This window comes from Balaenoptera borealis, assembly GCF_965194805.1.
Source record: "Balaenoptera borealis genome assembly, chromosome: 3".
NCBI lineage: Eukaryota > Metazoa > Chordata > Mammalia > Artiodactyla > Balaenopteridae > Balaenoptera > Balaenoptera borealis.
The window spans coordinates 131,235,747-131,257,250 of NC_138866.1; the positions used below are offsets into that span (position 1 = coordinate 131,235,747).

Below are 21,504 nucleotides of genomic sequence, written 5' to 3' on the forward strand. Positions count from 1 at the left end.
CCTAGGTCAGTCAGGTAGGGTCTAACCTAGAAACCAGACCCCTCTTCAGGGAAGTATTCCAGAGGGACTGAACAGGGTGGCGGAAGAACCCAGAGGCCAGACGAGGGATGCCGAGGCTGCTGAGAGGTGAGCTGCAAAAGGAAGCAGCCTCCATCCAGGGCTGATGGCACAAGCCTGTGGTCTCTGAGTGGCAGAGCCCGTCCACCTGGGATCCGCCAGGCCCACTGGGGCCTTCAAAGGCTGGTGGGGTATGAGCAAGAGCACAGGGGGGTCACATTGCTGCCAGATATGCTGCTGCTGCAGAGAGGGCAGGGGCCCCTTGTTCACCCTCCATCACACCAATGGCTTCACCAGCAGAACCTGCTGGAAGGGCTGGCCCAGGAGGAGGGGAAGGGGTCTGGGAGAGTGGGGGGTCAGGGGACAGGCCTACAGTGTGCATCAGCCCTAGAGCACCTTCATTTGTATCCATTTAAAGTTGCCTAGCTGCATGACGCACAGCCATGCTTAGGTGCACCCCACCCCCTGCAACACCACCTGGTTCACCCGGAGGAGCGATTGAGTTATAGAGGTTCCTTTCACACATAAAACCTTACTCTCTTTGGAGAGAACCTTCATGTTAACCCAAACAAAACCCAACTTGGGTGTTGCTATGTTTCTACCGCCCGAAGTAACTTCCCACTGATTCTCAACCACTTCCTGAATGCCAATGTTAAAGGCCTTTATTAACATCAAATACATTTACTATGTGCCAAACTCTACTCTGAGACCTTTCCCTAAATCCCACCACCGCCCCCACATCCCAGACAAGGTGACAAAGACACAGGAGGGGACCAGCTTATAGTGTCGTCAGGATGCAAGTCCAGGCGGCTCCTCCCAGAGTCTGGGCCCCAGCCCATCCTGTCCCCTCTCATGTAAGAATCTAGGACCCTGAGGCTCTGGTCGGCATGGAGGGCAGCCACCCTCCTGCCACTGCCCACCTTGGGCCACGCCTGTATGCTCTGTGCCCCTTTCATCCCGGGCTCAGTAGCTATCTCTGGCTGGCTGCCCTCTCCCTCTTTGCCACAATCCTGGCACCTGCCCACTGCAGTCTGGGGATGTCACCGCAGAGCTACTGAGCTGGTCTGCCCCGTCTGAAGCCCCCAGTGCACCCCCTGAAACCTGAGAGTGGTGCTGAGAGACCAGGCTCCTGCAGGACAGGGAAGCCTGCTCCCTCTCAGGAAGACTGACACCAGTGGGGCCACACCTAGGGGGAGGGGCTCTGCGGGCTCGCAGTACGATGCTCCAGAACTTGCCTTTTGTCGCGGCTGATCCGGGGACGTGACCACCACTGTGTTGCAGATGGTGAGTGCAATGAAGAAGTCGAAAATGTCAGACAGCTCAGGTGAGAGGTGGGCCAGTGGGTGCTCCTGGTGCCTTGCAAAGGCCAGGTACCTGTCACACTCGCTCACCTTCTCCAGCAGCTTCGGGTCGGGCGTTATGTCCTTCTCCTGGGAAGAACACAGGGGCCGAAGGGTCAGTCTGACCCAGTGACCTGCCAAGTGTCCTTTTAGTGCTTGACTATTTAGGGCACCTTGATTTTACTAGAAGCTGTAAACAGACCTTCACCTCATATATACACATGTCATTTTATAATGACAAATTATGTATAATCTTGATTGTATAAGAATATACAGCTAACATGTGAAATGAAATGCATATATTCTTATATATAAGAAGGTACACATGTTCTTTTTATAAAATAATACCTCCAAGAAAATATATTATTATAAAAGTAACATATCTTACTCAGAAAGATTTGGAAAAATAAGAGAATAACAGGGAAAATGTAATAGATCTGTATCACACCACCTCACAGTAATATATACTTTCTAAAAAACACTTCTCTGCCTTTCCTTCGTCTTTTTTCTATACATTTACATTTTTAATCAAAATATTTTATACATAAATTGGCAGTTTCCATTTCCCCAAAAACATTATATTGCCTCAACTTTACCAGGCCTTTAATAGCCATTTGAAAATATAATTTTTAACGGCTTCAAAATGGACATACCATAATTTATTTGACCATTCCTTTATCACTGGGTACATTTTTTCGCTGTTTTATTGATGTAAATAACACACTGATAAGCTTCTATGCACAGAAATCTTTCACTGAATCACTAACTTCCTAGGTCAGAAAGTTGCGACATTTCAAATACTTCTGACCCATATTGATTGTGAAATTGATGTCAGGAAAAACTTCTCCAACACAGCCTCTCTGCTGCTCGGGTGAGAGCTCCTCGCCCACGTGCCCCATGTAAACCCAACAATCAGTGACCACAAGTCTAGATGACCTCTATTCAAATGGCACCTTCTTATATGGGTTTTGAAGGACATAAAAGAATGAGGCCACCATACGTGAACAAAACGGATTCTCCCTCTCTGGTCTTCACAAATTTTAGAAGTGAAAGGATCTTTTAGAGGTTGTCACTCATGTACTTCTGGAAATTTCCCTGCCGGATGAGAATGGTCCATAAATGTTTGGGCGACTGACAAGGCAAAGGAGGGATTTGGGTTCATCTCATTAAAACTTTTTTTTTTTAAATTTGACTTTGCTTTTTCACAGTTGTCATCTTGCCCTGATGTTTTACTCATTTCATAGGGCAGGACGGACTTCCTCTCTGTCACCCTCTTGGGTGAGTCATCGGCAGTCCCCAGCCTGAGAAGCCTGGTAAGGGGACCTAATCAGTGTTTTGGAAAAGGTACAGCAGTGTGGGAAGAAGGCACTGGACAGAAAAACATCCCCTAACTGAAGAGGTAACCCCGCAGTGAAGTACAGACACTTTTGGTGACTGGGGGAGGTGACAGCGGGAAGGAGGGCTGTGGGACTCACCATGGGGCTGCTGAAGGCTGTGTGCTTGGACAGCATGCTGGCCCTCTTGGCCTCGGCACGGCTGCTGGTGCGCCGGTGTGACCTGGTGCTCTGGCTCCGATGCACGATTCGGATGCTTTGGTGGCTCCCGGTGCTGCTGCGCTGGGGCAGCGAGCCCCCTCTGGGCACCACCTCCTCCTCCTCCGAGTCTGCCTCCTGGTACCTGGCCAGACGCCGGGCTGTGGGGGAGGGGCACAAAGTGACATCGTGGGGAGGCTGGGTGTGACACTGAGGGGTCTAGGTTCCACTTCCACAAGGCATCCAGCAGGGGACCCCGGGCCCTCGCCACCCTTGCTCTCTGATGGCGAGGCCATGTTTGACAGGGGTTTCCACTGAGGGATGGGGGATGTTCTCATTTACATGCACCTTCAGTGAACCCGATGGGGCTTATGTTCTCAACCCCACGTCACAGATGAGAAGACTGAGTCTCAGCTGTTAAGGTCACGGGATGCAGGGGCAGGGGGTCGAGGTGGCACCCAGGCCCATGGGATGCCAAAGCTCAGGTCCCGCCCATGATGGCAAAGGGGCCACCCCATCCCACAAAAAGTCACATGTGGGTGGAGATGGGTTCACATACAGCCCCTCTGTTCAGGGGGAGCCCCCATGTGAATGGGGTGGGTGGGCAGGTGGCTGGGAGGCCCACAGAGTAGCTGGGTTCCAGGCTTTGACCTTCATGCCAGGGTCACAGGGCCACCTGCTTACTGGGGCTGTCAGGACAGATCACGCATTGAGCATCTGCCTTGCAGTCAAGCAGAAATAACGGTTCTCAGGCTGTGTTGACGGTGCTCTCCTGAGAGGGCTCCTTGCTCAACGTCAGGTGGGGAGTAGGTGCTGTCTGCACTCACCCCATGAGGATGAAGCGCTTAGCAGCAGAGAGGCTCACATCCTCCTGGGGTTGTACAGCATGGAAGAATGCTGCCAGAGTTCAGACCCAGCAAGCAGAGCTCCACTGAAGAAGACGGTGATTGTGATGCTGTGCTTGGCTCTTAGGGGGCACCGGGGAGCGACAGTCCCTGAGCCCTCCAGGGCTCTCAGTGAATCACAGAAGTGTACCCACGCTGCTGTTCTTGCTAACAAGGGCTCTCAACACGTGTTCCTGGCTTTGCCCAGTTAGTTCAGCTTCTCCATCATATGTGAGCAACAGGAGACTATCCATAGGGACCACTCACTCCAAACAAGCAACTCTTAAGAACTTCCAGGGCAGGCCCGGTGCTGGGTGGCAACACAAGGCATCCTAACAGGAGGTGGCCCGTGTGAGGGGCTAAGAGAAGGGCCCCCCGTCTGGGCATGCCATGGTGCGGTCTGTCCTGTGGGCCAGGCCTTGAACTCAGCTTCTTCTTTGGGAAGACTTTTCTTTAGAGATAAGGAAAGGGAAGTCACCTGCCCATGGCCACCAGGCCGGGTAACTGCCAACCCCAGGATTCCACCTCAGGGAGCTCCTAATTCCAGGAGAAAACTCCTGCACCCGCCCCCTTTTCCCCCTGGCAGTGAGGTGGTGAATGGATGGCAAGGAAGGGCAAAGCCTGGACTGGGCCTGTCTAGCTCCTAGGCTTGGACATTATGAGCATGGTGTCAGCCTCCCAAGGGCACATCTGCCCACCCACCCTCCCACAGCAGTGATCAGATGTTAGCCTGAAAGCAGACATCCCTCAGGCCACTGCTGGTGTGTCTGTGCTCTGCGACCAGGCAGCAATGGCCTCAGCGATGCCCTCGGGCTCTTTTGGGAAGATGGGGACAAGGAGCAGGTGATGTCCTGCACTGTCACCAGGACACGAGGTAGAGAGGAACACGCCCATGGTCTGTGTGGCCGGTTCAGGTACGCGTGAGCTGGGCTCTGTACTCACAGCCAAACCCGCCTGCATTCATTTTACTAACAGATCTGAGAGGTCGGACCATGGGAGCAGCTGCGAAGGGTGCCCGCCCAGGGGCCCATCAGTCACTGATCACAGCTCTTCTTTAAAACATGCTGCAGAGACACCTGGCTGTTTCCACCTTCCCCAGCAATGCTTTCCTGTGTCTTCTGGGGGCGATGGACCCCTTTGGTTTTATGGCAAGCATCTGACAACTGTAAAAATCCTTCTGTGATCTTACTTGGGATTCTGCCCCCAGAGCCTCAGTTCCAGTTCGAAGGCCGACTTCAGACCTGGTCCTCTGACTCCTTTACAAGCAGGATGAGGTCTGCTTTCAGTCCCCCAAGCTCTTCTGCACAAGCCTGAGGAGTCAGGGAAGGGGAGAGCCAGAGAGGGAGGCAGGTGGGCGGATGGGACACTGTTCCTGACCGGTTTTTTTGAGTGGCAAATAAAACATTAAACAAATTGGACACATTCTTATGCCTTCTGTTAATATGATTCCTTTTATCATGGAGGATATAGTGGATATCATGATAATTCTTGGTTTTATAAAACTCACAAAAATCTCATGCTTCCAGCAGATCTTTCCCACCAAATGCCCCTAAAGAACAGCTTCCTATTGATGCCCCCATGTTGTCCCCCTATTCTGTACTTGCTTCTGTTTCTGTGGCAAGGTTTCTTTGATGTTCTCAGATGCTGTTCCAGGAAAGAAGGGGAGTCCTGGTTGCAGAGCAGGTGTCCTCTCTCTCAGAGGCACGATGGCCCCAGAGACACTTCTGTGGTGCAGGGACCCCCTCCTGGTTTGGGTGGGCAGCTGGCTCCAGTCACCCCTCGACTTAGGAAGCAGATGGCTCCCCTGTATGTTCAGAGGGGACAGAGGGAGGCAGCCAAGGATGAGAAAAGGAGAGGTGGGAGGAGGGACTGCCTAAATTCCAATGTGAGGTGACACTTCCCTCCGGGAGGTCGTATTCCAGAGGAAAGAACGCAGCATGAACTGCCCAGTGCCCTGCTGAGAATTTTCAGCTGATAACAAGGAGACTGATGCGTGACAAAGGAAACATCTCTTTGCCTCTTGGTGTGACAGAGACCAGGTGCCTCTGAGGTGAGTTCCTCAAGGTTGCCCTCTTTGGTTCTGCTTGTCTGGCAGAAAATGAGTGTTTAAGCAGATGCCCACCACACCAGATAGTGCAGGGAGCAGGGCGCCATCAGCAATGAGGAGGGCCCTTTTCTATAGATGCTGGTCCAGAGTTGCTCTGACAGCCTTTCTGTTTTATTCTCCCTCAAAAATCATCAATCCCTGAAGCTGTGTGTGTGTGTGTGTATGTGTACACGCACGCACACACAGGCACGTGGGCATGCAACTCTGATACAGGAGCTCTCTGGTCCTGCCCAGATTGGGAGACCCCGTCCCCAGACTCACCATTTGCATCATGAGAATATTCTATGCCAGACACAGTGCATCTTCGGAAAACCATCTTATTCTCGGTTAAAGTGCCAGTTTTATCGGAGAAGATATACTGTATCTGCCCTAGGTCTTCCGTGATGTTCAGGGCTCGGCACTGCAGCTGCGAGTCTGTCTCCTCATCATACAACTCTATATCCTGGTTAATGAAGTACACTTGGCATACTTTAACAATTTCAATGGAAACATACAAGGAAATTGGGATCAAAACCTAGGAGACACAAGGCACATAGAATGAATGACCGTGAAGACCGGGAACTGCGGATTTAGTCCAATTTAAACGACAAAAACTACAACCCCAAGTAAGTAGGGACTATACTGTACCTTTCAGAGCTTACACAAGTTGGCTTAGAGTCAGTATTGTTAGAGTATTAGGATATTGGCAAAGAGTTTAAACTAGGACAGCCTATGGTGCCACTGCAGAGCGGAAATCCACTATCGTGTCTGGAAGTATGGAAACCATGGCTTGTATAGAAGCAAGCGTTTTCATATTACTAAGTTGTGCTTGAGAGAAGCTAGGAGAGGAAAAAGAGAAAAGAGAAACACAAAACACATGGCACATTCAGAGTCCTCATAAGAAAAGTCACCTCACACCCAGGCTGTCCCGGGGCTCCCGGCGACAGGAGCTGCCTGTCCCGCAGACACAACCCCACAGCTCAGAAGAGACAGTCTTTTCAGAGGCTGGTTCTGTGCTGAAGGACAATCTCTGTGATCTTGTACAATACAGAGCAGAGAGAAGAGGCTTTGAGAAGAACAGTCACGGTTATGCTTTGACAATTCAAGAATAACCTTCATGAAATCAACGCTTAATTTTTTCTTTATCCGTGGAGTAACAGTATTGAACTGATACTTATGGGCTCAGAATACCACATCCAGACTAACTGGGTTCTCTGGGTAACTTAAGTATATGTTAACGCAACACCTACTACAGGACGAACTCAAGTACATGTGATATAAGACAGCAGAACCCCCCTTCCAGGCAAAGGCTAAGCCAATATCTTCTGTTCACTCTGTGTCCCTAAGGAGGGTGGCAGAGATGCTCACTGCCCCTCTCCACTCTTACAGGCTTTTGGGGCATAGATTCTCAGTTAGTGATGGGGAATTGTTCAGGAGGTATGGGAACTAATAATAGTAATAATAATAACCAATGCTGCAAAATGCAATGTGATATCCTAAATTGACTCCTGGAACAGAAAAAGCACATCAGTGGAAAGACTAGTAGAATCCAAATGACGTCTGGAGTTTTGTTCGAGACAAAGTACCAAAGTTGGTTTCTCAGTTTTGACAATGTACCAGAGAAATGTAATAAGCTCACATTAAGACACACTGGTTGAGGGACACATGGGAACTCTCTGTACTATTTTTTGCAACTTGTCTGTAAACTTTAAAATTATTCTGAAATAAAAATGTAGGTTTAAGATGGGAATAAAGACGCAGACCTAACAGAGAATGGACTTGAGGACTCGGGGAGGGGGAAGGAAGTGAGAGAGTGGCATGGACATATATACACTATCAAATGTAAAACAGATAGCTAGTGGGAAGCAGCCGCATAGCACAGGGAGATCAGCTCGGTGCTTTGTGACCACCTAGAGGAGTGGGACAGGGAGAGCCGGAGGGAGGGAGATGCAAGAGGGAAGAGATATGGGGATATATGTATATGTGTAACTGATTCACTTTGTTAATAAAGCAGAAACTAACATACCATTGTAAAGCAATTATACTCCAATAAAGATGTTAAAAAAAATGCACGTTTTTTTAAGAAGTAATCGAGTGGAGGGGGGGTGGGATGAATTGGGAGACTGGGATTGACATATACATACTATTGATACTATATATAAAATACATAACTAATGAGAACCTACTGTATAGCACAGGGAACTCTAGTCAATGCTCTGTGGTGACCTAAATGGGAAGGAAATCCAAAAAAGAGTGGATATATGTATACGTATAGCCGATTCACTTTGCTGTACAGTAGAAACTGGGAAGGAAAGCCAAAGAAGAGTGGATATATGTATATGTAAAGCTGATTCACTTTGCTGTACAGTAGAAACTAACACAACATTGTAAAGCAATTATACTCCAATAAAAATTAATTTAAAAAAAAAAGAAGTAATTGAGTGGAAAAACAAAACAAAAACAACGATCGAAAACCGACCCCTCAGAGCCTAAAAATCTTAAGAACAGCAAAGGAGAATTTTAACTTGAAAAGCACCCAAGAAAAGATCCTTTAGATAAGTCGGGTGGGAAAACAAAAGGCAACACATTTGTCAGATGAACCTGTGCTCCTCCCAGATGCAGAATTTGTAGGAAGTTCTTAGCAGACTATGATGATTCGAAGTTCTCATCAGAAAAGTAAAGCAATTGTCATATGGAACTTAGTACTGTTACCTGCAGAACTATTATCATTGTCAAAAACGAATAAACTGCAGCTGTGACTGGGGATAAAGAGGTGCCGTCAGACTCAGGGACATCAAATAATGATTTCTTCTCTTGATAGCGCTGCACCCATAGTCCATGTCCTGTAGCAAAGTTCAAAGAGGAACGTCATTCACCCGACACAAGTATATCGGGTTTTATGAGCCCGCCTGGCCACCTAAGAAAGCAAAAGCCCACGGTATTGTTGGCACTACAATCAGAGCGCTGGAAGGAAGGCCCCGGGACTTGGACTCTGCCTCACCCCAGGCCTTTCCCATCACTGGTACTGAATAGCACCACTGGTCATAAAACAGGAATTGGACGTGTGCTGGTAGCTGCCAATGAGAAACCCCAGAAAGGAATTTCCCAATGCCTCACTAAACACCAGTCTCAATAGGCTCTGAATACTGCCTGTTATTGTCCCTGCTTAGAGATTCAAAATTCACATCTCACAGACTCTGAAAAGCCAACAGCAACACACATTATTTCATCAACTGAGCCCCACACCTAACTGATGACAGAGCCTTTTTCATGCCCCATACACCTGTGCCTTTTTACCACTGAGTTCCAAGACCACATCACACCTGTCTGGTGTGTGATGGCAGCTGAGCGGGACACGGTGAAGGTCGTTTACCTGGAGGTCCACGCACTTCCCTGCCAGGCACTCCCAAAGCAGCATGCCAGTTTGGAGGCCACCAGAGGCTGGGGGTGCCAGACTCTGCACACAGCCTAACTGCTAGCCCCTTCTTGGGACCCAAATAATGTTTTCCCTCTTCTCACAGAGTCCCTATTAGTAGCATTTGTGCTTCTACTGCTCTGATTCCTGTTATCACCAGGTTAGTATCACTCTTTCCACTGGAATCATTACAGGAAGCATGATTAAGCCGTTCTTCCACCCCAGAAGATGCCAATTCGAAAAACACTAGTTTGCGGAGCTCATTCATCGAAGCGTCTCAACGTGGCCTTGCCAACGCAAACATCCCCTGAGTCCAAGCCAGTGACAAATGTGTGTTAATTAGAGCACTGGGTCAGAAGGAGACAGAGATAGCCCAGCAGGGGCCCCCGGTAGCCGTCCAGCAGTGCCCACTCATCGTGACCTCCGAGGAGACTTACCGACGGCCGAAAACAGAGACATACAAACGAGGAGGAGGACACACCAGAGCACGTCACAGTTCATCTGCCTCTCCAGCCGGCTGCGCTTGTAGCGGGGCCCGCTGTTGTTGAGCAGAGCCTTGGTCTCGTGTCCTGTGGGGGAGGCGGTGAGTCAGTGCCCAGCAGGGAAGGGACGGGCTACGCTGACTCCATGGATTGGAAAAGGGTGCTGCCATCCAATGATCCATATGGGATAAGTTCAGTCAGAAAAGTAGGCTCTACAATTAACCTCAACTATGTAACCACCACGGGGAAATGCACAGAAAGAAATAGGCTAACATGTTAAGAACACTTCTGGTCCAGATATTATTAGACATTTTGCATCTTTCTATTTTCCTGGTTTTCTACAATGGGTTTGTGCTACTTTGATAATCGGGAAAAAACCAAAACAACCAGGAGCAATGTCCAGGAATAGCCAGCCCACCATGCCAAGCCAGTGCCATCACAGACTGCAGGTGACACGCAGCACCTACCTGCGTAGATGACGATGCCCACGACGGCTTCTGTGTTTCGGATGGTGCAGCCTCGAAGCAGCAGGTTTTCTTTGTAGAGCCCTGCCTTTTTCCCGTTGTCGTGTATGCTGTCATGGAACAGTTGGCATGTGTCACGTGGGTGCTTACATGGCCTCACAGCTCAAGCAGCACCGCTCTGGGAAAGAAGGCCTAGACCCAGGACTGGGGAGGGGAGGGGTGGAGGGACTCAGCGGACCTTTGCAAGAGCTGAGATGGGGCTGGCGCTCACCAGTAACTGGGCTTCTAGAAGCCCCTCCAGAGCCTGATGTTTGTTCGTTTACTTTGCCCACAGGCTTTGTGAAATAATAAGAAATATATGATTTTGCCTCTGCCCCTGGTTCCTGACAGAGGGCTCCTGACACCTTTGTAAATAGAAGTCCTAGGATAATCTTTTGTTCTAATATTTAGTCTTTGACTCCAGTGTCTGGCACAGAGCTCCTAAAATTCTTGTAATTTCCCAACTGGTCAGAGCACTACGAACATCTTTTGTTCTAACATTTGGTCTTCGAGCCCGGCTGTTCCTGACACACAGGACTGAGCCTGTCACCTGTGGGATCTGATGCTCTCCCCAGATAGATAGTATCAGAATTGAGTTAGACTGTGGGACACCCAGCTTGGTGTGGGAAAAACCCACACGTCAGAATTGGTACCAGGACCATTGTAGGCTTTATACCACGGGGGCTGGCCACAGCTAGAGAGGGCAGAGCCAGGAACTGGGGGACCGAGTTGGGAAGCTGGCCCAGGAAGGCCCTGCCAGGTGGTCTCTGCCCATGTCCTGATCATCACAGAGAACTCTGCTCCTCACCAGCACCTCATGTTGTCACAAGGGTACAAATATTTCTCTAGAAAAGGGGATCATATTGGTTTCAGCAACATTTCCTACATTCTGTTTTTCTTATTGAAAGTCATACAATTATTAGAAATATTAACATGTTAAATTTGAAATGTGGTAAACTCCATGATACAATTTTATACATTCAGTTTCACTGCTATTTAGATTCAGAGAATATCCCACGTTTAAGCAACTGCTTTTCAAACTCATCCTCTTGACCTACTAATGGCAGCCGCACCCCCACCCCTGTTGGTCAGGAGTGTGCTAGGGCCACACTGGGGTAGACGAGGTCCCGGGAGCCTGATGAATGGGTCACAAGGGGAGGCCCTGGAGGCTTTCAGAACTAGAGCAGGGGCCCAGCCTAACCTACATCAATCAGGCAGTGCCACCTGCCTTCCAAGAAGCCACCTTCTCACACCCTAGGTGGACAGCCCTCCCCAGCTCTCCCACACACACCCGCAGCCCAAACTCCTTCTCTGAAGTCACCAAGAATCCCTGCGGGTGTCACCCCTCCCACCAGCTCCTAGCAGTGCCCACTGATCAGGGAGCAGAGCTAGTTTGGAGAGGTACAAGGTCAGAAGAAGCCGTTAAGGTTTCCAGGAAAACAGCACTTCCTGCCACTTCCGGACCCTGGTCACAGCATGAGGGATGGGGCTGTCTCTCAACCTAAGACACAACCTGTATTCTTCACAACCAGGGAAATCAATATATTTTACGGTGAAGAAAAGAAGCTAAACAATAAAGAAAAGGCCAAAACACCATGCTGGGGGGACACATTTCCTGCAAGCCTGTTATTTACCAACATGGCATCAGTTCTTCTGCAGAACTCATGCAAAGGAACGTGCAGGAGGAGGGCCAATCAACACTGTGTGATGCCCTTCCCCCCACACCTTGTGGCAATTCCAGAATAAAGTTTTGCTTTAAAAAGAGATTCAAGACTGGAAACCTCAGTGCCAGCTAAAGCGTCAAGAGGCCCGAGTGTGTGAGACGTTACACACAAAACCCAGCTCCCGAGTCAGGAGTGAGAGAATGCCCACCACCACGGTTCTCTCTGCAACAGCCGCACATGGAAACCATTTCTCAGGACAGCAGTCAAGGATGAATCATCTAAATCAAACCAGTCATGCTTATTCAGAACAAGAGATGAACTCAACAGAAACAAGAAAAGGTATTACATTAAGCTTCCTTCGATGTGACCTACACCTTTCAGTAACTACTGTGCTTTCTAATCAGACCAAGCCAGACCAGAACTGATCACAGCAGGTATATCGGCCTGTTTAAGGCCTCCGGCGGCATACAAATGGCAATGGGGGCTGTGCTCTGAGTGAATCTCCCTGCATCAGAAGGGGAGGAAGGCTGGAGAACGGCGTCACCCTAAAGGTGCTTGGCAGTGCAAGTGCTGCCTTGGTCTCCTAAGGGGGAAAGTCCCTGCCAAGGGCGAATAGGCCCAGGGCCCAGCAGGCATGAGGCTCAACTCCAGGAAGACATGCATGAGAATGTGAGCCCATCACACTGCCCTCAGCACCTACCTCTGTCTTATGGCTTGACATGTGTCCCCCCCAGAATTCATATGTTGATGTCTTAACCCCAGTATCTCAGAATGTGACTGCATTTGGAGTTAGGTATTTAAAGAGGTAATTAAGTTAAAATAAGGTCGTATGGATGGGCCCTAACCCCATATGACTGCTGTCTCTGTAAGAAAAGATTTGGACACAGAGACGGACAAGCACAGAGGTTAAGATGATGTGAGGGCACAGGGAGAAGGTGGCTGTCTGCAAGCTAAGGAGAGGGGCCTCAGGAGACACGAGTCCTGCTGACACCTGGATCTTGCTTCCACCCTCCAGAACTGTGAGACAATGCATTTCTGTTGTTTAAGCTGCCGGGTCTGTGTCAGCCCGAGCAAACGGATACATCCCTTAACATTTAATCTAAGCCACTTAGAAGAGCTCCTTTAGTTCAAGTCCCCAGGCCTCTTGACTCATCCAAACAATCTCTTCTAAATCGAAACTGTCCAAAAGTGCCCTGGGAAATACCACATGCAGGACGTGGCAGGGCTCAGCTAATAAACTCCTGACTGGCTGCTCTTTCTCAAGGGAGGCTGTGTCTCCTGATGGGCTTGCATGTCAGCTCTGTCCTTCTAAGTCCCAGCACTCGGAGGTGCTGGGGGGAACCAACCATCTGTCCAGACACAGGTGCAAGGTGCCATGGTTGTGACGCAAGAGAAGGGGGACCTTGGACAGCAGCCTGCAGCCAGCCCCTCCCTAGGTCACATCACCTCTAGCACCCAGACTTGGGTCTCTTCTCTGCTCCATTGCTGGCCGAAGCTCCACCACTGACTGGTCACACCTGGACCAGCACCCTTGCTGCCATTGTTCACTCCCCTCCTTATTTTTATATCCACACAGACATCAGTTTTCGATTTTGCCCCCTTCGCTAGCTACTACTTTTTTTTTTTTTAATATCTTTATTGGAGTATATTTGCTTTACAATGTTGTGTTAGTTTCTACTGTACAAGAAACAAAGTGAATAAGCTATATGGATACATATATCCCCATATCCCCTCCCTGTTGAGCCTCCTTCCCACCCTCCCTATCCAAACCCTCTAGCTAACACAAAGCATCGAGCTGATCTCCCTGTGCTATGCAGCAGCTTCCCACTAGCCATCCATTTTATATTTGGTAGTGTATATATGTCAATGCTACTCTCTCACTTCGTCTCAGCTTCCCCTTCCGCCCCATGCCCTCAAGTCCATTCTCCACATCTGCGTCTTTATTCCTGCCCTGGCACTAGGCTCATCAATACCGTTTTTTATATTCCATATCTGTGCGTTAGCATCCGGTATTTCTTTTTCACTTTCTGACTTACTTCTCTCTGTATGACACTCTAGGTCCATCCATTTCATTACAAATAACTCAATTCTGCTCCTTTTTAGGGCTGAGTAATATTCCATTGTATATATGTGCCACATCTTCTTTATCCATTCATCTGTCGATGGACACTTAGGTTGCTTCCATGTCCTAACTACTGTAAATACAGCTGCAATGAATATCGTGGTACATGACTCTTTTTGAATTATGGTTTTCTCAGGGAATACACCGAGTAGTGGGATTGCTGGGTCATATGGTAGTTCTATTTTCAGTTTAAGGAACTGCCATACTGTTCTCCATAGTGGCTGTATCAATTCACATTCCCACCAGCAGTGTAGAAGGGTTCCCTTTCCTCCACACCCTCTCCAGCATTTATTGCTTGTAGATTTTTTGATGATGGCCATTCTGACTGGTGATAACTCTTTGTAGTTTTGATTTGCATTTCTCTAATGATTAGTAATGTTGAGCATCTTTTCATGTATTTGTTGGCAATTTGTATGTCTTCTTTGGAGAAATGTATGTTTAGGTCTGCCACCCATTTTTGCATTGGGATGTTTGTTATTTTGATATTGACCTGCATGAGGTGCTTTTATATTTTGGAGATTAATCCTTTGTCAGTTGCTTCATTTGCAAATATTGTCTCCCATTCTAAGGGTTGTCTTTTTATCTTGTTTATGGTTTCCTTTGCTGTGCAAAAGCTTTTAAGTTTCATTAGGTCCCATTTGCTTATTTTTAATTTTATTTCCATTACTCTAGGAGGTGGGTCAAAAAAGGTCTTGCTGTGATTTATGTCATAGAGTGTTGTGCCTATGTTTTCTTCTAAGAGTTTTATAGTGTCTGGCCTTACACTTAGGTCTTTAATCCATTTTGAGTTTATTTTTGTGTATGGTGTTAGGAAGTGTTCTAATTTCACTCTTTTACATGTAGCTGTCCAGTTTTCCAGGCATCACTTATTGAAGAGGCTGTCTTTTCTCCATTGTATGTATATTCTTGTCTCTTTTGTCAAAGATAAGGTGACCATATGTGCATGGGTTTATCTCTGGGCTTTCTATCCTGTTCCATTGATCTATATTTCTGTTTTTGTGCCACTACCATACTGTCTTGATTACTGTAGCTTTGTAATATAGTCTGAAGTCTGGGAGCCTGATTCCTCCAGCTCAGTTTTTCTTTCTCAAGATTGCTTTGGCTATTTGGGGTCTTTTGTGTTTCCATACAAATTGTAAAATTGTTTGTTCTAGTTCTGTGAAAAATGCCAGCAGTAGTTTGATAGGGATTGCATTGAATCTGTAGATTGCTTTGGGTAGTAGAGTCATTTTCACAATGTTGATTCTTCCAATCCAAGAACATGGTATATCTCTCCATCTATTTTTATCATCTTTGATTTCTTTCATCAGTGTCTTATAATTTTCTGCATACAGGTCTTTTGTCTCCTTAGGTAGGTTTATTCCTAGATATTTTATTCTTTTTGTTGCAATGGTAAACGGGAGTGTTTTCTTAATTTCACTTTCAGATTTTTCATCATTAGTGTATAGGAATGCAAGAGATTTCTGTGCATTAATTTTGTATCCTGCTACTTTACCAAATTCATTGATTAGTTCTAGTAGTTTTCTGGTAGCATCTTTAGGATTCTCTATGTAGAGTATCATGTCATCTGCAAACAGTGACAGCTTTACTTCTTCTTTTCCAATTTGGATTCCTTTAATTTCTTTCTCTTCTCTGATTGCTGTGGCTAAAACTTGCAAAACTATGTTGAATAATAGTGGTGAGAGTGGGCAACCTTGTCTTGTTCCTGATCTTAGTGGAAATGGTTTCAGTTTTTCACCATTGAGGACGATGTTGGCTGTGGGTTTGTCATATATGGCCTTTATTATGTTGAGGAAAGTTCCCTCTATGCCTACTTTCTGCAGGGCTTTTATCATAAATGGGTGTTGAATTTTGTCGAAAGCTTTCCCTGCATCTATTGAGATGATCATATGGTTTTTCTCCTTCAATTTGTTAATATGATGTATCATGTTGATTGATTTGCGTATATTGAAGAATCCTTGCATTCCTGAGATAAACACCACTTGATCATGGTGTATGATCTTTTTAATGTGTTGTTGGATTCTATTTGCTAGTATTTTGTTGAGGATGTTCATCATGATATTGGCCTGTAATTTTCTTTTTTTTGACATGTTTGTCTAGTGTTGGTATCAGGGTGATGGTGGTCTCATAGAATGAGTTTGGGAGTGTCCTTCCTTCTGCTATATTGGAAGAGTTTGAGAAGGATAGGTGTTAGCTCTTCTCTAAATGTTTGATAGAATTCTCCTGTGAAGCCATCGGGCCCTGGGCTTTTGCTTGTTGGAAGAGTTTTAATCACAGTTTCAATTACAGTGCTTGTGAGTGGTCTGTTCATGTTTTCTATTTCTTCCTGGTTCAGTCTTGGGAGGTTGTACTTTTCTAAGAGTTTATCCATTTCTTCCAGGTTGTCCATTTTATTGGCATATAGTTGCTTGTAATAGTCTCTCATGATCCCTTGTATTTCTGCGGTGTCAGTTGTAACTTCTCCTTTTTCATTTCTAATTCTGTTGATTTGACTCTTCTCCCTTTTTTTCCTGATGAGTCTGGCTAATGGCTTATCGATTTTCTTTACCTTCTCAAAGAACCAGCTTTTAGTTTTATTGATCTTTGCTATTGTTTCCCTCATTTCTTTTTCATTTATTTCTGATCTGATCTTTATGATTCCTTTCCTTGTGCTAACTTTGGGGTTTTTTTGTTCTTCTTTTTCTAATTGCTTTAGGTATAAGGTTAGGTTGTTTATTTGAGATGTTTCTTGTTTCTTGAGGTAGAATTGTATTGCTATAAACTTCCCTCTTAGAACTGCTTTTGCTACATCCCATAGGTTTTGGGTTGTTGTGTTTTCATTGTCATTTGTTTCTAGGTATTTTTGATTTCTTCTTTGATTTCTTCAGTGATCTCTTGGTTATTTAGTAGCATATTGTTTAGCCTCCATGTGTTTGTATTTTTTACAGTTTTTTTCTTGTAACATATCTAGTCTCATAGCGTTGTGGTTGGAAAAGATACTTGATACGATTTCAATTTTCTTAAGTTTACTGAGGCTTGATTTGTGACCCAAGATGTGATCTATCCTGGAGAATGTTCCATGTGCACTTGAGAAGAAAGCGTATTCTGTTGTTTCTGGATGCAATGTCCCATAAATATCAATTCAGTCCATCTGGTCTAATGTGTCATTTAAAACTTGTGTTTCCTTATTTATTTTCTGTTTGGATGATCTGCCCATTGGTGTAAGTGGGGTGTTAAAGTCGCCTACTATTATTGTGTTACTGTTAATTTCCCCTTTTATGGCTGTTAGCATTTGCCTTATGTTGAGGTGCTCTATGTTGGGTGCATAGATATTTACAAATGTTATATCTTCTGGATTGATCCCTTGATCATTATATAGTGCCCTTCCTTGTGCCTTGTAATAGTCTTTATTTTAAAGTCTATTTTTTCTTATATGAGTATTGCTACTCCAGCTTTCTTTTGACTTCCATTTTCATGGAGTATCTTTTTCCGTCTCTTCACTTTCAGTCTGTATGTGTTCCTAGGTCTGAAGTAGGTCTCTCGTAGATAGCATATACACAGGTCTTGTTTTTGTATACATTCAGCCAGTCTGTGTCTTTTGGTTGGGGCATTTAATCCATTTACATTTAAGGTAATTATTGATATGTATGTTCTTATTACCATTTTCTTAATTGTTTGCGGTTTGTTTTTGTAAGTCTTTCCCTTCTCTTGTGTTTCCTGCCTAGAGAAGTTCCTTTACCATTCACTGTAAAGCTGGTTTGGTGGTGCTGAATTCTCTTAACTTTTGCTTGTCTGTAAAGCTTTGATTTCTCCATCGAATCTGAATGAGATCCTTGCTGGGTAGAGTAATCTTGGTTATAGGTTTTTCCCTTTCATTACTTTAAATGTATTGTGCCACTCTCTTCTGGCCTGTAGATTTTCTGCTGAAAGATCAGCTGTTAACCTTATGCAGATTCCCTTGTATGTTATTTTTGCTTTTCCCTTGCTGCTTTTAATAATTTTTTTCGTGTTTTACTTTTGTTAGTTTGATTAATATGTGTCTTGGCATGTTTCTCCTTGGGTTTACCCTGTATGGGACTCTCTGCGCTTCCTGGACTTGATTGACTATTTCCTTTCCCATTTTGGGGACGTTTTCAACTATATCTCTTCAAATATTTTCTCAGACCATTTCTTTTTCTCTTCTTCTTCCAGGATGCCTATAATTCAAATGTTGGTGCACTTAATTTTGTCCCAGAGGTCTCTGAGACTGTCCTCCATTCTTTTCATTCTTTTTTGTTTATTCGGCTCTGTGACAGTTATTTCCACCCTCTATCTTCCAGCTCACTTATTCGTTCTTCTGTCTCAATTATTCTGCTATAGATTCCTTCTACTGTATTTTAATTTCAGTTATTGTGTTGTTCATTACTGTTTGTTTGATCTTTAGTTCTTCTAGGTCCTTGTTAAACATTTCTTGAATTTTCTCTATTTCCAAGATATTGGATAATCTTTAGTATCATTACTGTGAATTCTTTTTCAGGTAGTTTGCCTATTTCCTCTTCATTTATTTGGTCTTGTGGGTTTTTATCTTCTCCTTTGCCTGTAAGATATTTCTCTGTCTTCTCATTTTGTCTAATTTACAGTATTTGAGGTCTCCTTTCCTTAGGCTGCAGGGTCATAGTTCCTCTTGCTTCTGTTCTCTGCTCCCAGTGGTGGCGTTGGTCCAGTGTCTTGTGTAGGCTTCCTGATGGGAGGGACTGGTGCCTACATTCTCATGGGTGGAGCTGAGTCTTTTTCCTCTGATGAGCAGGGCCATGTCAGGTGGTGTGTTTCGGGGTGTCTGTGACTTTAGCATGACTTTAGGTAGTCTGTGTGCTAATGGGTGGGTTTGTGTTCCTGTCTTGTTTGTTGTTTGGTGTGAGGCACCCAGCACTGGGAGCTGCTGGCTGTTGGGTGGAGCCGGGTCTTGGATTCAGATAGAGGCCTCCAGGAGAGCTCTCAGCGATTAGTATTCCCTGGGGCTGGGAATTTTTTAGTGGTCCAGCATCCTGGACTCGGTGCTCCCCCCACCAGAGCCTCAGGCCCGATTTCCGGTTGAGGGACCAAGACCCCGCAAGTTGCTCATTCCAGCAATAAAGGTGATCAAAAAAAAAAAAAAAGACTAACAAAACCCCAGACAAATGGTAAAAAGTAAAATCAAAAAAACAGAAACAAGGAAACACACACACACCAAAGAAGCAAAAACAGAACCATATAAATCAAAACGCAAGAGAACAACCAGACAAACAAAAGAACCCAAGAATGAAATCCACCAATTAGGAAGAAAGCTGACAAAAACACAAAACCAAAAAACAAAATCAAAGCAGAGTGCTAACAGAAGAATGAAGCAAAGAAACAAAACAAACCAACAAAAATGATTAAAAAAAAAGAAAGAGAAAAAGAGAAAGGAGAAAGAAGACAGAACAAAAGGAAGGCAACATAGAAACAGAAATTTAAAAAAAATAAAATAGAAAATATATTTTTAAAAAAAGACAAACAAAACCCCAGAGAAATGGTAAAAACAAAATCAATCAAACAAAAACAGAGACAAGGAAACACACACATGTAAAAAAAACAAAAACAGAGCCAAATAAAACAAAAAGCAAGAGAATAACCAGACAAATAGATGAACTCAAAAATGAAATCAATTAGGATTAGAACCAACAGAAACACATAACCTAAAAACAAAACCAAAGCAATGTGCCAACTGAAGAATAAAGCAAGGAAACAGAACAAACTAATAAAAATGATTTTTAAAAATAGGATAAAATAAAGTAAAAAAGGAAAAAACACAGGACAACAGAAAAGCAAAGTAGAAATGGAAATATATTTTTACAAAAGAAAGAAAAATATATTAAGAAAAAGAAGAAGAAAAAATATGGGAAAAGAACACAGAACCAAAGAAAAGCAAAGTAAAAACAGAAATATAAAAAAAAAATTAAAAAAAAACGTTATAAAACATGGAGCTCCCAAGAAACAAAAACAAAAACAAAAAAAACTAAAACACCACCACCAAACACAAAAAGAAAGAAAAAGAAACCAAAAAAGAGCAACAAACAACAACAACAAAAGCTAGAACCAATGACAGAATGAATCAAAACAAACAGAATTAATAGTAATAATTATGTTTCCCTGGGGTCTCCACTGTAAGTGTCCTTGCGCACACCATGAGCCACAGCCCACCTCCGCCTCCCCAAGAGGTCCTCTGCCTCTGGGCTGGTCTCTGGACCTGCTGTGGGCCCTGTGGGGACCACTCAGACTCTGATCTGGCCTGATTCCTGTGTGTGCTGCCCCCAAAGTCCACAGCTGCCAGAGGTAGACCGTTTTCATTTGTGGGAACACTCATTCTCTACTCAGGTATTCCACAGATGCAGGGACTACCTAGCTGATCGCGGGGATTTAATCTTCAGCTTGTACAGCTGATGGCAAGATTTTTGATCTTCTTCCTTAGCCACCCTGTCCCTGGGGTTAAGCTTTGGTTTTATCCCCACCTCTGTGTGTGGTCCACCCACAGGAGTCCAGTCCTGAGGCTGCCTTCGAGCTCTTGGGTCAGTCCATGTGAGGACCGGGCGCAGAGGCGGTATGACTACTTGGATCGCAGAGCCCTGGCAGCGTCAAATGCACAAAGAAGCCAGCAGCCACGGGTGCAAGAGATATGGCAGTAGTGAGGGCCTTTTCTGGTGCCCGGCGTAAGGCACGTGAAGGTCAGCCCTGGCCCGGCTTTTTCTGGTGCCCAGCTGCAGGCGCACGAGGGCCAGCTCTGAGTGTGCTTCTTTTATTGTCATCAGCAGCTCTGGCGTGTGGGGAGAGAGAGGCTGCAATAGTGGCTCCTGCCCCTGCATGTGACTCAGCAGAAGCGCCCTGCTTCCATGGCAGTCTGGTCTTCCTCTGTAGGCATTTCCTGCTGTGGATTTCCTCCCTTCCATCCCTTCAGTCCATCTCCCCACAGCCAACAGCAGTTCTCGCTCTGGGCCTGTTCTCCAATCCCCACACACCAGCTCCCAGCACCTGTGAACAGATGTACAGACCGTCTGTGTATTTCTCACTCTGTCCCATCTGCCACAGATTGGCCGCTTCACCCTCTTCCAACAGCCTCAAATGCGTCCCTTCTGTCCCAATCAACTTCCCCATCAGAGAGGGGGTTTCCCCGTTGGAGAGGGCGTTTCCTCGAATTCGGGAATCTCTCCTCTGCTTCAGCTCCCCCACCCCGGGATGCAGGTCCCATCCAGCTTCCTCTCCTCCTCCTCCTCCCTTCTTTTTTTTTGTCCTACCCAGTTATGCAGGGATTTTTATAGTCCTTTCTGGTGTCCAAGGTCTTCTGCTAGTTCTCCACAGGTGTTCTGTGAAAACTGTTGCATCTATAGGTGTATTCCTGATGCATCTGTAGAGAGAGATGAACTCCACGTCCTCCTACTCCTCCACCAT

At 45.8% G+C, this 21,504-nt stretch overlaps 1 protein-coding gene across 3 annotated transcripts in view; it reads right to left on the reverse strand.

Moving 5' to 3' along the window:
* ATP10A (ATPase phospholipid transporting 10A (putative)) overlaps positions 1 to 21,504 on the reverse strand; it is a 179,254-nt gene that overhangs the window by 33,343 nt on the left and 124,407 nt on the right. For all 3 annotated transcript variants that reach the window (XM_082385136.1, XM_082385135.1, XM_082385134.1), the window contains exons 4-9: positions 10,264 to 10,370; positions 9,752 to 9,883; positions 8,612 to 8,742; positions 6,182 to 6,434; positions 2,873 to 3,090; positions 1,293 to 1,487 (exon numbers count right to left, since the gene is read on the reverse strand). In XM_082385136.1, the coding sequence (XP_082241262.1) occupies positions 1,293 to 1,487; positions 2,873 to 3,090; positions 6,182 to 6,434; positions 8,612 to 8,742; positions 9,752 to 9,883; positions 10,264 to 10,370 (1,036 nt within the window). The remainder of the gene's footprint in view (positions 1 to 1,292; positions 1,488 to 2,872; positions 3,091 to 6,181; positions 6,435 to 8,611; positions 8,743 to 9,751; positions 9,884 to 10,263; positions 10,371 to 21,504) is intronic.